This window comes from Arachis ipaensis, chromosome B09 (assembly GCF_000816755.2).
Source record: "Arachis ipaensis cultivar K30076 chromosome B09, Araip1.1, whole genome shotgun sequence".
NCBI lineage: Eukaryota > Viridiplantae > Streptophyta > Magnoliopsida > Fabales > Fabaceae > Arachis > Arachis ipaensis.
In genome coordinates, this window is record NC_029793.2 from 13,915,896 (window position 1) to 13,935,259 (window position 19,364).

The following is a 19,364-nucleotide window of genomic DNA, read 5'->3' on the forward strand; positions in this document are numbered from 1 at the left end:
TTGTTTTTCAAATAAAAAAAAAACTTAAACACAAAAAAACCGAGTTGAAATCCATTTTGGCCCTTGAAATTTTCGACCGGCCTCAATTTCGACCCCCAAATTTATAGTTACCCAATTAACACCCTCAAATATTAGATTTTGACCCATGTTTGCCCCTGTAGCTATATCCATTAACGGAGATCTGATATGGCACGTTAAGTTGACAGAATGTGTATCCACGTGACACCCACCTTGCTAGAATGGATGTGTGATGAGTGAATGACGTGGCAAAAGTTGAATGAACTCAATTTCTCTGATAAAGTCTCGAACATATTCGGAAAAAAGGGCTGTAAATTGAGTTCATTCAACTTTTGCCATGTCATTCACTCATCACACATCCATTCTAACAAGTTGGGTGCCACGTGAATACACATTCTATCAACTTAGCGTGCCATATCAGATCTCCGTTAATGGAGATAGCTACAGGGACATACGTGGGTCACAATCTAATATTTAAGGGGTGTTAATTGGGTAACTATAAATTTAGGAGTCGAAATTGAGGCCAGTCGAAAATTTCAGGGACCAAAATGAGTTTCAACTCCAAAAAAACCAAATGTGCTTCAGTAGTTCCACTTCACGCACACAAGAGCCTCCCCTTTCTCCCCTGCAACAACGCACACACCGTACCCTTTCTCCCCTATCTAACCGCGATAGTAGGTCAGCAGCGTTCAATCGCGGTGCACTCTTCCATGTACGATGACGGCGCGGTGCTCTCCTCGACGGGCGACGGTGCGGTTCTCTCCACAATCCCTAACATAGCCACTACAACAATGCGCACACCCTTTCTTCCCTTCCTAACGGCGACAACAGCGTTCAATCGCGGTACACTCCTCCACGTACGGTGAAGGCGCGATCATAGTTGTCAGAACCGAACCGGTGATCGAACCGGTTAAGCTACTGGGTCACTGGATCACTGGTTCAACCGGTGGGTCACTGGTTGAACCGGTTAACCCGGTCCTATGTAAATAAAAAACAAAATATAGTACAAAAATTAGAATTAAAAATTTAAAATACATATTTTTACTAATATTTTTACTAATATTTTATAATTAAAATTAAAATAAATTAAATAAAAGTAAATTATTTACCGAAAGATGTTAATATATATTTTAATTTGTATGTATATTAGTAATAGACAAGGTAGCCTGGTGGACATAGGTACCTTCTATTTCCTAGATGGATGGGGTTCGAACCCCAATTGCTTCATTTTGAGGAAATTTTAAACTGTTCCGGTTCGGTCGGACCAGTTGCTACCGAATTTGACCGGTTTCTACCGGTTCTTTGTGGGTTTGACCGGTTCTGCTAACAGTGGGTGCGGTGCTATCCTCGACGGACGACGGCGCGGTGCTCTCCACAAGCCCTAACATAGCCACTGCGACAACTCACAAACCCTTTCTCCCCTTCCTAATGGCGACATCAGCGCTCAATCGCGGTGCATTCCTCCACGTACGGCGGCGGCGCGGTGCTCTCCTCGACGGGCGTGGTGCTCAATCGCGAGAAGCCCCTTCTCCCTTCTCGTTCTTACTCTGTTCCTCTGTTTCCAAGTATTTGAGAAAACTGATTTTGATGTTCTCTGAATTAATCATTAAAGTTTAGTTAGATTTTAATTTTTAGTTAGTAAATTATTTTGCTGTTCTTTGATTTGTTGTTCTGTGATTTGCTGTTTTCTGACAAAACTTGAGTTGCTGTTCTCTAATTTGATGTTCTCTGAAAAAACTAAAATTCATTATTTTAGTGTATGGCTCCTTCCAAACTAATGATTGTGCTTTTATTTTTAAAGTCAATTGTGCTTTCTAATTAAGATGTCACATCATTTCAACCTCTTGTGTTGTGGTAATAGTACCTCTGTTCTTCATTAAGATTGGTGGTGGTTGATGGTGTGGACTTGTAACTAGGAAGAAAACATGGCCAAACTCAATGTATCTGAGATCTTCTAAGAGGATTTCATAATGTCTCTTAACTAACATAAGCTTGAGAAAGTACTAGGTAATTGTTTTTGTGATGGCCAGAAGTTACTGGTCACAGAGGGACAACCTTCTAATTTATTTATTTTTAATGCAATCATAGTAGTTACTAGTTAATTTTACTGGATGTAAAACGTTAGTACTCTACCTAAGGTCCTTGTTTGATTATCTTATTTCTTGATTGCTCTCATATAAATGCATTGAAGGTATGTTCTATAGTGAAGAGATGCAGAAGAATGCTTATGGTAAAATATGCATAGCACAATATTTGTTCCTTAATAGCATAGCACATTGCTGCAAAATAACAATTTCTTAGTGAAATCAGATTTTTCATATTTTCTGTTTGGAAACCTAGTTATTTAGAGTAGTTAGTTGATTGTAACAAGGTGGATTAGTTAGTTTTGGACACCTAAAAATATTCCCAGCAACCTTGAGCCCTTCATCTATTTTGAACCCTCTATCTCTCTTGAAAAGAACTATCTGGGACTACTTATTATAAACACTTAATTTTAAATTATAAACACTTAATTTTGTTTATAAAGGTAATTTATATATAATTGATTTATGGCAGTGAAGACCATGATATGTGTGTTCCATTTATCGAAAGTGAAGCATGGACTCGCTCACTTGCATATAAGATTATTGATGAATGGAGACCATGGAACTCCAATGGCCCAATTGCTGGGTACATTATATTATTAATAATTAAATTAATTAATCTAATTTTATTTCATTCATTATTGGAAGGACACATTAACACATCCTTATCCTCCTTCCTTTAGGAGAATACATGAAATATTGGCCTAATAAACTATCAAATTATCGGTAAAATTTAATAAACTTCCATATTTCACAACTTATCACAGTTACTATACTAACTACTATATGCACCTAAAATTTAATTGGGACCTTATAAATTTATATTTTTTTGTTTGTTTCTATCATTAGTTTGCTTTTATAAATATCTATTGGATAAATTCAAATACTAACTTGATAAGATGTGATATGTTAGATTATCAACATTTAACCGAATAAACTAATATATGTCTAATAGCAATAATCAAATCTTAAGTTTTATATTTTTTAGAATAAAAGTTACCTATATGTATGATAATCTATTTATAAGTTTAAATTTTTCAATTTTCGATTATTATATGATTTTATTCTTTTTAACAAACATACTTGATTATTGTAAGAATGTCCCAAAGATTTTCTCAAACAACACTTCTTTTATTGTGTCATATTTTATTTGGGTACTTTGGAATAAAAGTTTTAGTATCTTTCTGTCTTTGATGTGGTTAATTTAATTACTTTGAATCTGATGAAGGTGATTTTATAATAACGTTTGAAGTTTTAGTGTATTAAGTGTTTGTAGTTTCTGCTAAGTATATTATAGCTTTATCTGTTTTATTATCTTTGTCTTATTATTGGATTCTAGTTATATATTATTTTGGTACAGAATTTGCCAGAGGATCATTCAAAAGATAACCTTCAGCGAATATTCTGGGAAGCTGGAAAGTAAGATTTCTTCCCATCTTAGTATTGCCGTATTATTTCAATATTTGTTAAGTAAGACTGTAAATTTTGTGGTTCGAATTCTCTTATGTGGACATGTCTTCTTATATCTTATATACAATATAAGGCGGATTAGCATTTATGATCCATGTTCTACTGCAGAGTCGACAAAACATAAATAAGTAACATTTTTTAGTAGCAAGGTTTGGAAGTATCTTATATTTACATCTAGACTTAAGTATAAAGAGTTCTACCTTTTTTTAGTTGCTCGTACTAGAACTTTCATTTTGAATGTTTCAGTTATCTTAAAAATGAAATATAATGCTGCTAGTACTACTTCTATAGGCTCTGAATTTGGTAATCTTTACAGATTTGTGTCTATATTGATTGCTAGTTTGCTATTAATAAATGCATTTTAGCTGTCCTACTTCTGAGAGAATTATTAGGACATAGTGACTGCCCCTGTTTGTTGGATTCTATCCCTGCTGATTTGATTTGATTTCTACGTCACTGCATAATTTTTATCTGCTAATTGAGACAACTGGCAGTGATGAATCCTCAGGCAAGTGAATTTCTCACCCAATTATTTTGGATAAGCAATATAATTCTTCCTTAATTTTAATAATAATATTGTTGTGCCATTTGATGAATTTATATACTCAATATGTATGAATGTTGATGAAGCGCTTTCTTCCTTACGATCTAAGCAATTGTCTGCAAATAGTGCACAAGATCCAAATTTGATTCCTCGACATTCTCCTCCATCGACTCATATACCAAATCATGATTAAGTATATGTGTGCTAAATTATTGTAACACTTGAGTATATATGTTATTGTTAAGCTGATATTTTGACTATATTTTTTTTGTCCATTTAGATTTGACTGCAACTTGTTTATGGTTGGATGAAGTTTTTTGAAGAGAAAAAGGCGATTCTTGCACAATGGTGAAGCACAAAGTCTTTTTGGTTTCAAATGAAAAAATTAGTTTCTTTTTTGTTCAAGTTCATCATGAGAAAAACATGTATTTTGTTTATTATTTATTTGACTTGGTAACTTAGCCACTATGCTAATGGGCACTTGGAACACCTTTTTATATACCTGTAATATATATTATTAGCTTATTCTTCTTATATTGATTAAATTGAATTTAAATATTGTTAGTGTGTGCTATATATCTTTCAAATGTCATATAAATATAACAAAGATAAAAAATATATTGCTTTAGATATAAAAAAAAAAAGAGAACTTAAGAAAAACTCAATAAGGTGTTAATTTAGGTATTAGAAAAAAATACTGCAAATAAACTTAGATAAGAGTTGTTTTAGGTCTATAAAAATGGCAATTTTAAAAAATTTGAACAAGTGTTGCCTTAGGTATACAAAAAAATAACTAAAAAAAAAACATATACAAGTGTTGCTTTAGGTATATAAAAAGGCAACTTAAAAAATTATGGATAAGTGTTGCTTTAGGTATTAGCAAATACAACTCGTAAAATGTGTTGCCATAAAGTCTTATCTAAAGTGTTGTGTTTGGGTTCTCTAAGGCAACCCTTATTTGGAGTTGCTTTTTTTGTAGAAAAGGCAATGTTTTTTGAAGGTTGCCATAAAAAAGGTTCCCTTTGATACACAAAAACGTTACCTTAGACCAAAGGTAACGGCCGTATAGCCAAACCCCAAAAAGTGTTTCATTTTGTCAGAAAGTGTTGTCTTTGATCAAAGGCAACACATTTCCTTATTATAGGTAACGTTTTTAAAGAGTTGCCTCATCCTGAATTTGTTGTAGTGCTGGAAGCTCTATTAGTTCACCGTCTAATGGCCATCGGATGAGAACGCAAAGTAGGATCAAAAGATCTGGGGTGCCGGAATGGTGCGGTTGCTGCTGCCGGCTAGTTCTCAGGTGGTCTAGGACAGATTCAAACCCAGATAAACCAAATTTTGGTTGTCTCAATTATAATGTGAGTTATCAGTATTACTTGTGTTGTTATGATTGCTCCTATCTCACTGTTCTTCTCTTGTTATTTTTTCTTGAAGCTTGAGCATGTTATATGTTTGCTTGATTACAGACAAGTGGGAAGAGATGGTGTGGACTTTTTGTCTGGGCAGATACTAAGAAAGATGAACCAATGGAGAAACCAGAATCTTATGGAGACAATCATGAAGTGAAGATGAACTTTGATTGGAGGCTTGGGAGGTTAGAAGAAGATGTTCGGAATAAAAAATTAGTTAACCAATTGTTGGAATTAGCTATGTCTATATTGGTAGTGGTAATGGCTATCTTGTATTGTAAAGCATGAGTTAAAAGAGTTGGTGGTGTGTACCCTGTATTCATTGAATAAACAATATGTAAAAAAATGATAACATGATTATGGTATTAGAAACTGATGAATGGTGTTTGTTGATGGAATGTAAACTTGGGTAACTCAATTAATGAAAATAGTAATATGCTAAAGAAAGCAGCATAAGTGATTGAAAACCAGCAAGCACTGTATTCAAACTTAAAAGATAAGTGTATTAAGATAATAATTCAACTTAACACAGTTAGTCACAAAACACAAAGGGTAGCCAACTAACATGAGCATGTTAAACATAGTTGCATCAAAAGAGAGGGCTTTATAGCAAAACATAAAGAATTTTTTTTCCTTGTGTAGTCTTTGTCTAGTGAAAAGTTTTAAACTCAAAACAGAAAGTCTATACATATTAAGCTAAAGTCTTCAATTCTTCTTTCTTGGAGCCTTAAATCCTGCAGTTGGGATAAACTTCATGTAATTGGTAAGTCTTGTTGTAGTTCCTGAACTAGAACCCTGCATGGAATTCATTGGGCCAGAGGTTGCTAGTGGAGAAGATCTTCTCCTTGGTGATAATTTTGAAGGTCTTTTCATTCCATGATCCTAGATGAAAAAAATTTGCATTACACATAAATGATGATTCACTTGAATCACAAAAAATTTAAGAAATGTAAATATTAAGCTACCTTTTGAGAATCTTCTACATCAGAAGCAGTTGGGTGAGATATATCTATCTCTACAGGTTGTGCATTAGAAATGGTTGGTGTAATCTCAATAGACTGCACAAGAGGATTGTTTTCTCCATCACGTTGGTCACCATCATCTTGAGGCTGCTGAAGTTGCTGCTCAGATGCAGGAGTACCTCCTTCATTTTTCTTCTTCTTATCAGCCTCAGCAACAACTACAGCAGTCGCAGCAGCATCACAAGCTCTCTTCTTCTTATAATCTCTCTTTGTATGTCCTTTATCACCATAGAAAATGTAAGTAAAGGGGCCCAACTGCCTCTTTAGATGAACATTATCTCCATTGGGATCAGCTTTAGACTTTTTAAATCCTCCACCACCCTTCTCATCAGCATCCATCCTTCTCTTCATCTGTAGTTTTTTAGGTTTCTTCTTTATTTTTGGTGCATGTGGCCTGTTACATTATTTTGCATGCTCCCATAATGATTGTCCAGGAATTGGAGTAATATGATGATTATATATTTCCCTGTATGACTTATCCTTAGAAAGCGATGACAAAAGTCTTCTGGTGGCTTGTTAACCCAAGATAGTGCAGCACATGCATGCACATAAGGAATACCTACATATGAACAATGTTTACATAGTTCTGTAATATGTATTAGGATTAATGTAAACATAGTTTTATAATATGTATTTCTTTAAAAAACTTTGCATTACAGAACTATGTTTACATTAACCCTAATCAGATTCATCATCTTCTTCCTCTAGTTCACCATCCTCCTTTTCTAATGTAGTTTTCTGATTATCATCAAACTCGTCTTCCTCTTCTTCATCGCCATCGACCCTATCTTTTTCTTGAAGATCGTCATCCTCTGGTGGAAATACGTTAGCATCTAGTCCAAGATCAATAATGTTGGAGTTTGATTAAGTTGGGGTTTGATTAAATTGGGGTTTCATGAGATGCTCTGTTTGATTATGGTGTTGTGTTATTGTTTCTTCTTTGGGCGGACAGCATTCGTTGTTAACAAAGATTTAGCAAGTTTACATTTGATTGATTTGGGTTTAGGGTAACAATGAGTGTTAACTAGTGGAAGGTTTACTTATTGAAAAAAAGTTGAAAATCATGCTCTGTTTCATGGTCATGAGTGTTTTGTTTGATAAAATTCTTATCTGTTGATGTCTGTTATATGAGTGAGTACTGGAATGACTTGTAATGTAGGCAATACTATAAATACTTCTGCTGCAATTGTACTGTATAATCTATAATTTCTCTAATTTATTTCTTATGTATAATAATGAGAATATTTAGAAGATCTATTTACTTAAGCCACTCTAATTTTATTAGAAGATTGGAAATAAACAGCAACATATTATCACAAAAGTATACTTTTTATTAATTTTGTAGAAGATGTTATGTTATGGAACTTAAAACATACATATCTTATTGTTCAATTAAAAATTCCCTGTCTAGGAGCCAATATTCTTTTGGGATCAAATTTATTCTTTGTGTCTTTGAAATTTTGCCACTTGAAACCAAAATGCTCAATCCATTCTTTATGAGTTTTGTTTCGTGGAAGATATTACTTGATTCCAATGCATGAATCTTTACAGAACTCTAATATTTGATTCTATTTGTCCTATACTAAATAAAGTGACTATATCATACAAATAGTTATGTAAATTGGATAGAAAAATTTGTTAATGTATTATTCTTTTAATCTTTTTTTATTGAATAGTTAGTGTAAATAGGACAGAAAAATCTATTTGTGTTTATGGTGATTATCAAGTAATGGCTTTTGAATTTTTTTCAGATGAAAGATATGTTGGATATTATGTTTCATAGCGGAGGTGATTTCAAAGAAATCAAGAAGGAACAATGGTATATTATCCGGATAATAAGGCTTGTTTAGGTGATCTAGATGTCGATACGTTAGATGTCTTCTACTTGAGAAACTACCATAAAAAGCTTGGTTATGATGAGATAAAGTAATGCTGGTGGCATGTTCCTAGAAAAGCTTGGAGAACGGGTTAAGAAGCTTGAATAATGACAAGGAGATAAGAGAGATGGTGAATTGTGCTAAGAAAAATAACGGAGTTATTGATGTATATTTGGAGCATGGAGCATCACTGCCAAAAGTTTTGGAGGGCAATACACAACAGAAAAAGAATTCTCCAAGATTAACATAACCATTACCCTCAAACACCAAAGGTACACAACCACCATCAACAGTTTCAAAAACTCAAAATCAGACAAAAAAACCCACTAACAAAGTCAGTGAAGCCAAGCCAAACAAACCCACTAGTAGCATCCAGCCCACCAAGCCTATCAAGACCACCCAAAACACCAAAACAAATAAAACCAACAAGTCTAAACGGCCCAACAAAAGTAGTATTTCTAGGAGACCTTGTACAAGGTCTGCTACCAGAGGATTCCAAAGCAAATTTTTTAACAATGAGATTCCATTTGGAGTGTCTTCTGACTCTTATGAGAGTACAGAAGATAGCATTTTTAAGCTAAATCTTGATGAAAACATCTCTTCTGATTCAGATACTGGGGTGAAGAATGTCAACAGTGGGAGTAGGAGTAGGGTGAATAAGAACCAGAAGGAGAAGATATTGACAAATGTTGGTCCTCTAGCTAAAGGAAAGGAGAAGATTCTGGTCGAGAATGATGCATTTGTGCAAGAAGTTAGTGATGAAGAAGTGGATCTTGGTTTTATTGGTAGTTTTACTGAAGGTGTAGAATATGGTCTAGATCCTGGAGCTGACTCAGATGGTGCCAATTCATGACACTCGGAGGAGATGAAGACTCCTCCAAATTCAGAAGATGAACTAGAAGAAGACAACGATTCTGATGACGCATGTCCAGTGTTTAGGGAGGGTGCAAGATTTGGTGAGTTGCATCTTGAGGTGGGTATGAAATTTGGCACAAAGTGGGACTTTAGAAAAGCTGTTAGGGAGTATACAATTCAAGAGGGTAGGCGCATACGCCTTGCGAAGAACGATAACATAAGGTGCAGGGCAGTTTGTAAGGTTAAGGAGTGTCCTTGGGTGGTTTATGCATCAAGGGACTATGAGAACAATTGTTGGCAGATCAAAACCTTTAATGACGACCACACATGTCCCAGGGAAGACAAAAATAAGGCTGCTAATAGGAATTGGGTCTGCAACGAGCTTGTGAAGAAGGTCAGATAAGATCCTAACTTCAGACACTGCAAAGCTACGACCTATTTCAGAACACGTTTTGACTTGACACTAAACAAAAATTCAATCTCAAGGGCTTTGATGGATGCTAGAAGCGTAGTGTGTGGTGATAAAAATGAACAATATAAGATGGTGAGGGACTATGGCTTGACTTTGCTGAAAACCAATCCCGGTTCAACAGTGCAAATATATACCAAACCTCAACCAAACGAAGAATTTATTTTGAGAGAATGTATGTGTGCTTAAGTGGTTGTAAAAATGAGTTTAAAGCTGGCTGCCATCCTTCGATTGGATTAGATGGAGCATTCCTTAAGACTCAATTTGGTAGATAAATTTTGTCAACAGTTGGACAGGATGCGAACCATCATATCTACGTCATTGCATGGGCAATTGTGGAGATAGAGAATAGGGAGAGATGGAAGTGGTTTCTTGAATTACTGCATCTAGACTTAGAACACTACAAAGAAAATGGCTGGTGCTTTATATCCGATATGCAAAAGGTAACCATGCATATTCGACAAATGTTAATCCTATTATTAGTTAACTGTTATTGCTGTTATGACAATTATATTGTGAATGAATAATACAACTTATTTGCTTATTTTATTACTTGATAGTATGTATGCTATATTAGTGCACATAGGTTTCATTTAGTTTGCAAGTTATTTGACTGAAATGTTGATTTTATAACTTGATAGTGTGTATGCTATATTAGTTCACATAGGTTTCATTTAGTTTGCAAGTTATTTGATTGAAATGTTATCTGAGGAGTAATTGATTGGCATGGTTAGTGCGCCTATTATTGAAGTTAACATGTGACAGTTACTATATGTGTTGTTTTACCATTGTTCATAGGTTTTATATAGGGTTTACTATGGGCTATCGACTTAAATGTCAGGGACTATTATGTGTACTCATGTTAAATGTGAAGGACTTTTATGGGGAAGGTGAGTTTATGTTAGGGACTGTTATGGTGATCGACCATAATTGGCAGGGACTAATACACTATGACTAAACTGTTATGTAATGTTCCTAATTGGCAGGGACTAATATCAGTAGTGCAAGAGGTGATGCCCAATGTGCACCATCGTTTTTGCGTCTGGCATTTGTGGATAAATTTCAACAAGAGTTGGAAGGATTTACAACTAAGGGGGATTTTGTAGGAATGTGCAAGGGCAACGACTCATCAAGAGTTCAGGGATGGAATGGACAAGATAAAAAGACCGAATGAAGATGCATGGGCATATTTAGATAAATGGCAAAGAGATGCATGGACTAGAAGCGCATTCAGCCATAAGCCGAAGTTGGGTAGCATTTGTAACAATGCATGCGAGGTGTTCAATGCAAAGATCAAGGCTGTGAGAACCAAGCCCATTATAACATTGTTGGAGGAGGTTCGAATGTTCGTTATACGAACCATAGCCAAGAACAAGGTGAAACTAAACAATCACACTGGAGTGCTCACATCGGTTATAAAGAGTTGATTAGAGAAAGTTAGAAAAGAATCTAAGAATTGGAAGCCTATTTGGACAGGGGACAACGGATACGAAAAGTTTGAGCTGCATGGACACCCAACTAATCATGTGGTAGACTTAGGAAAAAGATTATGTACTTGCCAATTTTGGATGCTTACACGTTATTTGCATTGTTATAATAAAAGTTTTTGTGCTATATTAATAATCTGATTAATGGTATATTACTAAAACCAATGGTTGCTGTGACTGTTGTTCATATGTAGGTATTCCTTGTGTGCATGCATGTGATGCACTATCTCGGGTTAACAAGCCACCAGAAGACTTTTGTCATCGCTTGCTAAGGATGGAGTCATACAGGGAAATATATAATCATCATATTAATCCAATTCCTGGACAATCATTATGGGAGCATGCAGAAGAATGTAACAGGCCACATGTACCAAAAATAAAGAGGAAACCTGGAAAACTACAGATGAAGAGAAGGATGAATGCTGATGAGAAGGGTGGTGGAGGATCTAAAAAGTCTAAAACTGATCCCAATGGAGATAATGTTCATCTAAAGAGGCAGTTGGGTCCCTTTACTTGCAGTTTCTGTGGTAATAAAGGACATACAAAGAGATGTTGTAAGAAGAAGAGAGCTTGTGATGCTGCTGCGGCTGCTGTTGTAGTTGCTGAGGCTGATAAGAAGAAGAAAAATAAAGGAGGTGCTCCTGCATCTGAGCAGCAACTTCAGCAGCCTCAAGATGATGGTGACCAACGTGATGGAGAAAACAATCCTCTTGTGTAGTCTACTGAGATTACACCAACCATTTCTAATGCACAACCTGTAGAGATAGATATATCTCAGTCAACTGCTTCTGATGTAGAAGATTCTCAAAAGGCTGCTTAATATTTACATTTCTTAAATTTTTTGTGATTCAAGTGAATCATCATTTATGTGTAATGCAAATTTTTTTTCATCTAGGATCATGGAATGAAAAGGCCTTCAAAATTATTACCAAGGAGAAGATCTTCTCTACTAGCAACCTCTGGCCCAGTGAATCCCATGCAGGGTGCTAGTTCAGGAACTACAACAAGACTTACCAATTACATGAAGTTCATCCCAACTCCAGGATTTAAGGCTCCAAGAAAGAAGAATTGAAGACTTTAGCTTAATATGTATAGACTTTCTGTTTTGAGTTTAAAACTTTTCACTAGACAAAGACTACACAAGGAAAAATTAAAACAATCCTTTATGTTTTGCTATAAAGCCTTCACTTTTGATGCAACTATGTTTAACATGCTCATGTTAGTTGGCTACCCTTTGTGTTTTGTGATTGACTGTATTAAGTTGAACTATTATCTTAATACACTTATCTTTTAAGTTTGAACCATTATCTTAATACAGTGGTTGCTGGTTTTCAATCACTTATGCTGCTTTCTTTTATTAATTAAGTTACCCAAGTTTACATTCCATCAACAAACTCCATTCATCAGTTTCTAATACCATAATCATGTTATCATTTTTTTACATATTATTTATTCAATGAATACAGGGTACACACCACCAACTCTTTTAACTCATGCTTTACAATACAGGATAGCCATTAACACTACCAATACAGACATAGCTAATTCCAACAACTGGTTAACCAATTTTTTATTCCGAACATCTTCTTCTAACCTCCCAAGCCTCCAATCAAAGTTCATCTTCACTTCATGATTGTCTCCATAAGATTCTGGTTTCTCAATTGGTTCATCTTGCCTAGTATCTGCCCACACAAAAAACCCACACCATCTCTTCCCACTTGTCTGTAATCAAGCAAACATATAACATGCTCAAGCTTCAGGGAAAAAACAACAAGAGAAGAACAGTGAGGTAGGAGTAATCATAACAACACAAGTAATACTGATAACTCACATTATAATTGGGACAACCAAAATTTGGTTTATTTGGGTTTGAATCTGTCCTAGACCACCTGAGAACTGGCCGGCAGCAGCAACCGCACCATTCCGGCACCCCAGATCTTTTGCTCCTGCTTTGTGTTCTCGTCCGATGGCCATTGGATGGTGAACTAATAGAGCTTCCAGCTCCAGTACCCCCACCACCCATCATGCATATTCACTTCCAGCTCCACGAAGAAGAAGAAGAAATTTAGGGTTAAATAATATAGAGGGAGGGACCACATTGAGTATAAATTGAAATTGTGTCAGCTCAACTAGTCGTTGGCACCATCCAGTGTAGCAAAATGAGGCCACGTCAGAAGAAGAAATTAACTTACTGAGTATTTAGGATTTTAGGGTTAAATAATATGGAGTGAGGGACCACATTGAATATAAATTGAAATAATTGTGCCAGCTCAACTAGTCGTTGGTACCATCCAGCGTAGCAAAATGAGGCCACGTCAGCGTCTTGATAATGACTCATCACCGAAAATATGTTCAGGGACTATTATGGTGTCCGGAGCCGTATCTGGAGGATTACAATGGTGCAATTGGGATCTCAGAGATTACATTGGGTAACGACCTGAATCTCAGAGACCATTACAAAAATTTACTTCTATATATTTTCTAGCTATAGTTATAGTATTGCGCGCGGTGGCTCCTCCATTGGGGATCCCGTCTCCAGCACCGATCAATCACATTCATTTTCATGCCAATTATTTTGGATTGCTTGGCACCATAAGTAGGGCTTGGAGAGAAAAGGGTGGCAAGAAAAATGGGCAAAACAAAGTGCCAAAGGATACTAGCCATGGTGTATGTATGTTCTTGGGAATAATGTGCTATCTAGGGTTTTGGAGTAGTACGTAGTAGAATTGAGAATTGATTATATATATAGGCTACGGTGGATGGGAAATTGCTTCAAGTTTGTTGAAGTTGTTGTGTGAAGCTATGGCCAAAGGAGTATCGGATGCGCGAGAAAGCTATCAATAATAGAAATTGGGGAAGGTCCAGCTCAACTAATTATGGTGTAAATTAGGCTTAACCTTAAGTTAGATAATATAACACGGTTAGCTAAATTTGAGCAATGACTATATAAGGAAAATGAAGGGAGCATCATTTAATATTGGAAAAATGATATGGTATATTTTTTATTTTATTTTATTTTATTTTATTAATCACTTTAACTAAAGTCTCTAATTAATATTAATGAATAATGATGGGCAAGCACAGATGTATCCATTAGCTAGTGGGGCTCAGTGAAATTTTAAAAATTTTTAAGTAGTTCTTAATTTAAAAGGTTAGTATTGCCCCCACCATAACATTTATTTTGATCCTCATGAAGCACTGAAGCTTTGAGATCACATCAACAATGAATGAAAAAGAATGGAAAATTATCAAGAAGAAAGAAACAGGGGTATACAGAGGTTGAACGGCGGAACCCTCTTGTTTTATTTTGAAAACAAATAGTACCAATATATATATATATATATAAAAATATGTACAAGTTATAACTAATTAGGTTACATTGTCACTAATCACCTTTAATTTTGCAACTATTCTAATTAGGCAATAGGCATGACAGTCACGTGATACCCGCCCTCAAGCTGGGAGTATAGAGATTCAATAATCCTAGCTTGCTACGACACGTGTTGAAGGGAGTCGGAGATAAAGCTTTAGTAAGAATGTTTGCTGTTTGTTCAGTTGTCTTGACAGGCAGCAACCACTCCTTCTTGAGCTTTGTCTCTGACCAAATGACAGTCCACTTCCAAATGCTTTGTCCTTTCATGAAAGACAGGGTTTGCAGCTATATGAAGAGCGGATTGATTGTCGCAAAAGAGACTAAAAGGTGCCTTATGCTCAGCCTGGAGTTCTTTCAGAAGATACACTAGTCATTGTCCTTCTCTAGTTGCCTGGCTCATTGCCCTGTATTCTGCCTCTGATGAAGAACAGGAGACAGTAGTTTGCTTCCTACTGCGCCAACATACAAGAGTTCCACCCAAGAAAAAACAATAACCAGTTACAGATCTTCTAGTATCTGGGCAAGTTGCCCAGTCCGAATCAACAAACCTTGTGAGTTTCAAGTTATTGTCTTTGGCGAAAAACAAACCCGAACTCGGATCACCCTTGAGATACCGAAGCACATGGAGACCTGCTTGAAAATGTTGATCAGTGGGGCAGTCGAGAAATTGGCTCAAACATCCTACAGCATACGAAATATCTGGTCGAGTATTGGTGAGATATAGCAACCTGCCAACTAGTTTCCTATACCATAGTGAATCACTCAACTTCGTCCCTAAATTCTTGGAGAGGGTAGCTGAATATTGCATGGGAGTGCTTGCTGGCTTGGCACCCAGCATACCAAATTCTTCTAAGAGGTCTAATGTGTACTTGCGTTGGCAAATTGCCAATCCTTTTGAATTGTGAGCAAATTCCAGTCCTAGAAAGTACTTCAATCTGCCGATATCCTTGATTTTAAACTTCTCATCCAACACCTTTTTCACAGTGTTGATTTCTTCCATGTCATTTCCAGAGAGAATGAGGTCGTCTACATAAACTAGAATTGCTGTAAATCCATTCTCGGTGGCTTTAGTAAATAGAGAGTAATCATGTTTTGACTGAACAAAACCTTCTCTTTGTAGCACTCCACTCAACTTCAAATTCCACATTCTACTTGCTTGTTTTAGTCCATATAAGGATCGTTCCAACTTGCAGACTTTTCCTTTTGGAGCATCAAGACCTGGTGGTGCTTGCATGTAAACTTCTTCGAATAAGTCTCCATGTAAGAATGTTGTATTGACATCTAGCTGATGAAGGAACCAGTTTCTGCTCGTGGCAACAGCAAGTAATATTCGTAGAGTGGTCATCCTTACTACGGGGCTGAACGTGTCAAGAAAATCGAAGCCAGGCCTCTGAGTGAATCCCTGCGCAACCAATCGTGCTTTATAGCACTCTACTGTACCATCAGGATTGTATTTTGTCTTGAAAAATGACAAGAATCACATGGTATGATGTTGGTTTTACAATGAATGAATGGGTGCAGTTTCTGAATGCTATGCATCATATCTTGTGGCATGTGTCCTAGTCTAAAATGGCACAAAACATCTTTATTATCTAATCCATGTGCTATGTCTATTTGTACTATGTGTGATATGACTTGAGTTGGAGGAGAAACCAATTTCTGATTTGCAGGCAGTTTGAGCATGTAAAGTCCTTGATCCACCTCAGATGTGCCAATCATCTTCCAGGTATTCAATTTCTGAATCTCACACCTTGAGTCAGTTATAGAACACTTACAATGCAAATTTTTAGTTAATTTTGAAACTGAAATGAGATTAAAATTGAATGATGGAATATACAATACATTGGTGAGAAATAAGTTTTTGGTGAAAAAATGGTGCCAATTATTTATGTTGTAATTTGCGAGCCATTCGGAAGTTTAATTAAAATAGGATTGATGTGTCTATAACTTACAAAATTTGATATGGTGTGAGTAACATGGTCAGTGGCTCCTGTGTCCACAATCCAAGATTTTGAAAAGAAATTTTTTATTGTAAGCAAGTAAGAAATATGTGTGCTCAATGACAAAGCATAAAAGTTACCTGAGGTGTTAGTGAGGAGCTGGGTTGGCGCCTTGAAGCTAAGTGTCTTCTTGTTGGAGGATAGACATAAGGAGTTGCCTTTGTTCAAGAGACAATGTCACTGTAGAGCTAGTTAGATCTGCCAGTTGAGTTGAGTTTAAACTGCTCTTGTCATCACATTTCTTTTCTGCAGCTATGTTGATGCTAGCGCTTCTAGGCTACTGCTTCATATGGGGGGGAACCCATGTTTTTGGTAGCAAACATCTACCAAGTGCCTAGCCTTATTGCAAAATGAGCAGATTTTAGGGTAGCCTCTACCAAAACTACCTCGACCCCTCCCTCTGTTGCTTCTTCTAGATCCACCCCTACCACGAGAATTGAATCTTGAATTACCGTCACGATTAACGAAGCTATCAGAATTTGTAGCAGCGAGCACAATTTGTGGATCATGTACATTTTCGTCAGTCAAATTCAAATGTCTCTCTTGTTGTGTGAGCAAAGAAAAAACTTCATTAACATCTGGAAGAGGTTTGGCGAGCATGACTTGAGAACAAACATTGTGGTATTGCTCATTTAGTCCCCTAAGGAATCGAACAGTATAAGTCTCCTTTTTCTGAATTCGAAGCTTTTCCAACCCACAAACATACGTGGATTCACCTACTACACAAAGAGGAATAGACTTAAAATTTTCAATTTCTTCCCAAATAGCCTTCAATTTTGTAAAGTAAGCAGTGATGCTTGAATCCCCCTGCTTTAAAGAGAACAATTTTTCTTCCAATTTTGCAATCTTAAAGATATCACCTTGATAGTAACGTTGCCTCAAATCATTCCAGATATCCACAGCTATATCATTCCAAATGACACTTCTTGAAATTTCATTACTCAGGGATTGAAGAATCCATGTCACAACAAAGGTATTACACTTGTCCCAAGCTGAAAAATTAGGATCATCTACACTAGGTTTCGGTAATGTGCCATCCACAAAGCCAAGCTTATTCTTAGATTTTAGCGCAATTAACATCGCTCTGGACCATTCATTATAGTTCTTGGTATCCAATTTCACAGAAATAATTGAAATCCCAGGGTTTTTGCTTGGATGAAGAAAGAATACACTTGAGGGATCAGAAAGAGGACTCACACTTTTACGATTCAATTGCGACTGCAAGTGCATGAGTTGATTGAGGAGATGAGATAAAGTGTGAACATCGAATCCTGGAGAAGCACTATCGCTGGGAACGGAGTCTGCCATGGATTTACTACAAAATTGAACAAATCAAAATCTTTCCTTTGCTTATTCGTTGATTAGAGTCACCGTCTTGCACAATTGCAGAAAAGGGAGGCGATGTACTTCCAGTAATTTCTGTTGGGGAGTTGTGTGAAGGAAGAAAAGAGAAGGGGAGAAACGCTCACCGCACCATGATGAAGCACTGAAGCTTTGAGATCACATCAACAATGAATGAAAAAGAATGAAAAGTTACCAAGAAGAAAGAAACAGGGGCATACAGAGGTTGAACGGTGAAACCCTCTTGTTTTATTTTGAAAACAAATAGTACCAATATATATTGGATGAAGAAAGAATACACTTGAGGGATCAGAAAGAGGACTCACACTTTTACGATTCAATTGCGACTGCAAGTGCATGAGTTGATTGAGGAGATGAGATAAAGTGTGAACATCGAATCCTGGAGAAGCACTATCGCTGGGAACGGAGTCTGCCATGGATTTACTACAAAATTGAACAAATCAAAATCTTTCCTTTGCTTATTCGTTGATTAGAGTCACCGTCTTGCACAATTGCAGAAAAGGGAGGCGATGTACTTCCAGTAATTTCTGTTGGGGAGTTGTGTGAAGGAAGAAAAGAGAAGGGGAGAAACGCTCACCGCACCATGATGAAGCACTGAAGCTTTGAGATCACATCAACAATGAATGAAAAAGAATGAAAAGTTACCAAGAAGAAAGAAACAGGGGCATACAGAGGTTGAACGGTGAAACCCTCTTGTTTTATTTTTAAAACAAATAGTACCAATATATATATATATATATATATATATATATATATATATATATATATATATATATATATATATATATATATATATATAAACAAGTTATAACTAATTAGGTTACATTGCCACTAATCACCTTTAATTTAGCAACTATTCTAATTTAGCAACCTTTACATTGTCATGTGATAGATCCCAATCCTCCAATTGTTAATCTTTCTTCCCTTTTTCTATTTTCTTTCTCTGCTTCAGACTCTAGAGGTAATGTCACTACCTACAGGTATCACCATAGTGATGTTTCATGAGTGGCTGAATTGAAAGAGGAAATGAATGTGCCAAATAGGGTGATCTTAGTATTACTACTTATTTTACCAAGTTAAGAACTATTTAGGAAGAGTTAGACGGTTTAGAACCGATTCCCCATGTACTTGTGGTATAGAATGTCTTTGTAGTCTAAGTGTTATGAGAACCTACAGAAGAAATAAGAAGGTTGTAAGATTGCTTAGAGGCCTTAATGATGAATATGGCACTATGAGATCACAAATAATGTTGCTCAAGATAATATCGGATGTCAGTGTAGCCTTCTCAATGCTCACACAGTAAGAGTGTCAGTTGCATTATCCAGAAACCGGCGAGGCTCGCTCATTGATGAGTTCGTCTGATCTAATTGAAGGAAAGAAAAAGGGGTATCAAT

The 19,364-nt window shown here is 36.1% G+C and overlaps 1 protein-coding gene across 1 annotated transcript; it reads left to right on the forward strand.

Moving 5' to 3' along the window:
- On the forward strand, positions 9,290-11,953 carry LOC107615157. Its single transcript, XM_016317262.1, has 5 exons — positions 9,290-9,673; positions 10,045-10,191; positions 10,735-10,758; positions 10,855-11,170; positions 11,430-11,953. Exons 1-5 carry the CDS (start codon positions 9,290-9,292, stop codon positions 11,951-11,953), a joined length of 1,395 nt encoding a protein of 464 aa, XP_016172748.1.

Bases quoted from the DNA above. Each gene is read 5' to 3' on its own strand.
- LOC107615157 (XM_016317262.1), top strand. From the start codon at position 9,290: ATGAAGACTCCTCCAAATTCAGAAGATGAACTAGAAGAAGACAACGAT. The intron at 10,192-10,734 runs GTAACCATGCAT...CCTAATTGGCAG, and splicing joins TTATATCCGATATGCAAAAG to GGACTAATATCAGTAGTGCA. The intron at 11,171-11,429 runs GTTGATTAGAGA...GTTCATATGTAG, and splicing joins GCTCACATCGGTTATAAAGA to GTATTCCTTGTGTGCATGCA.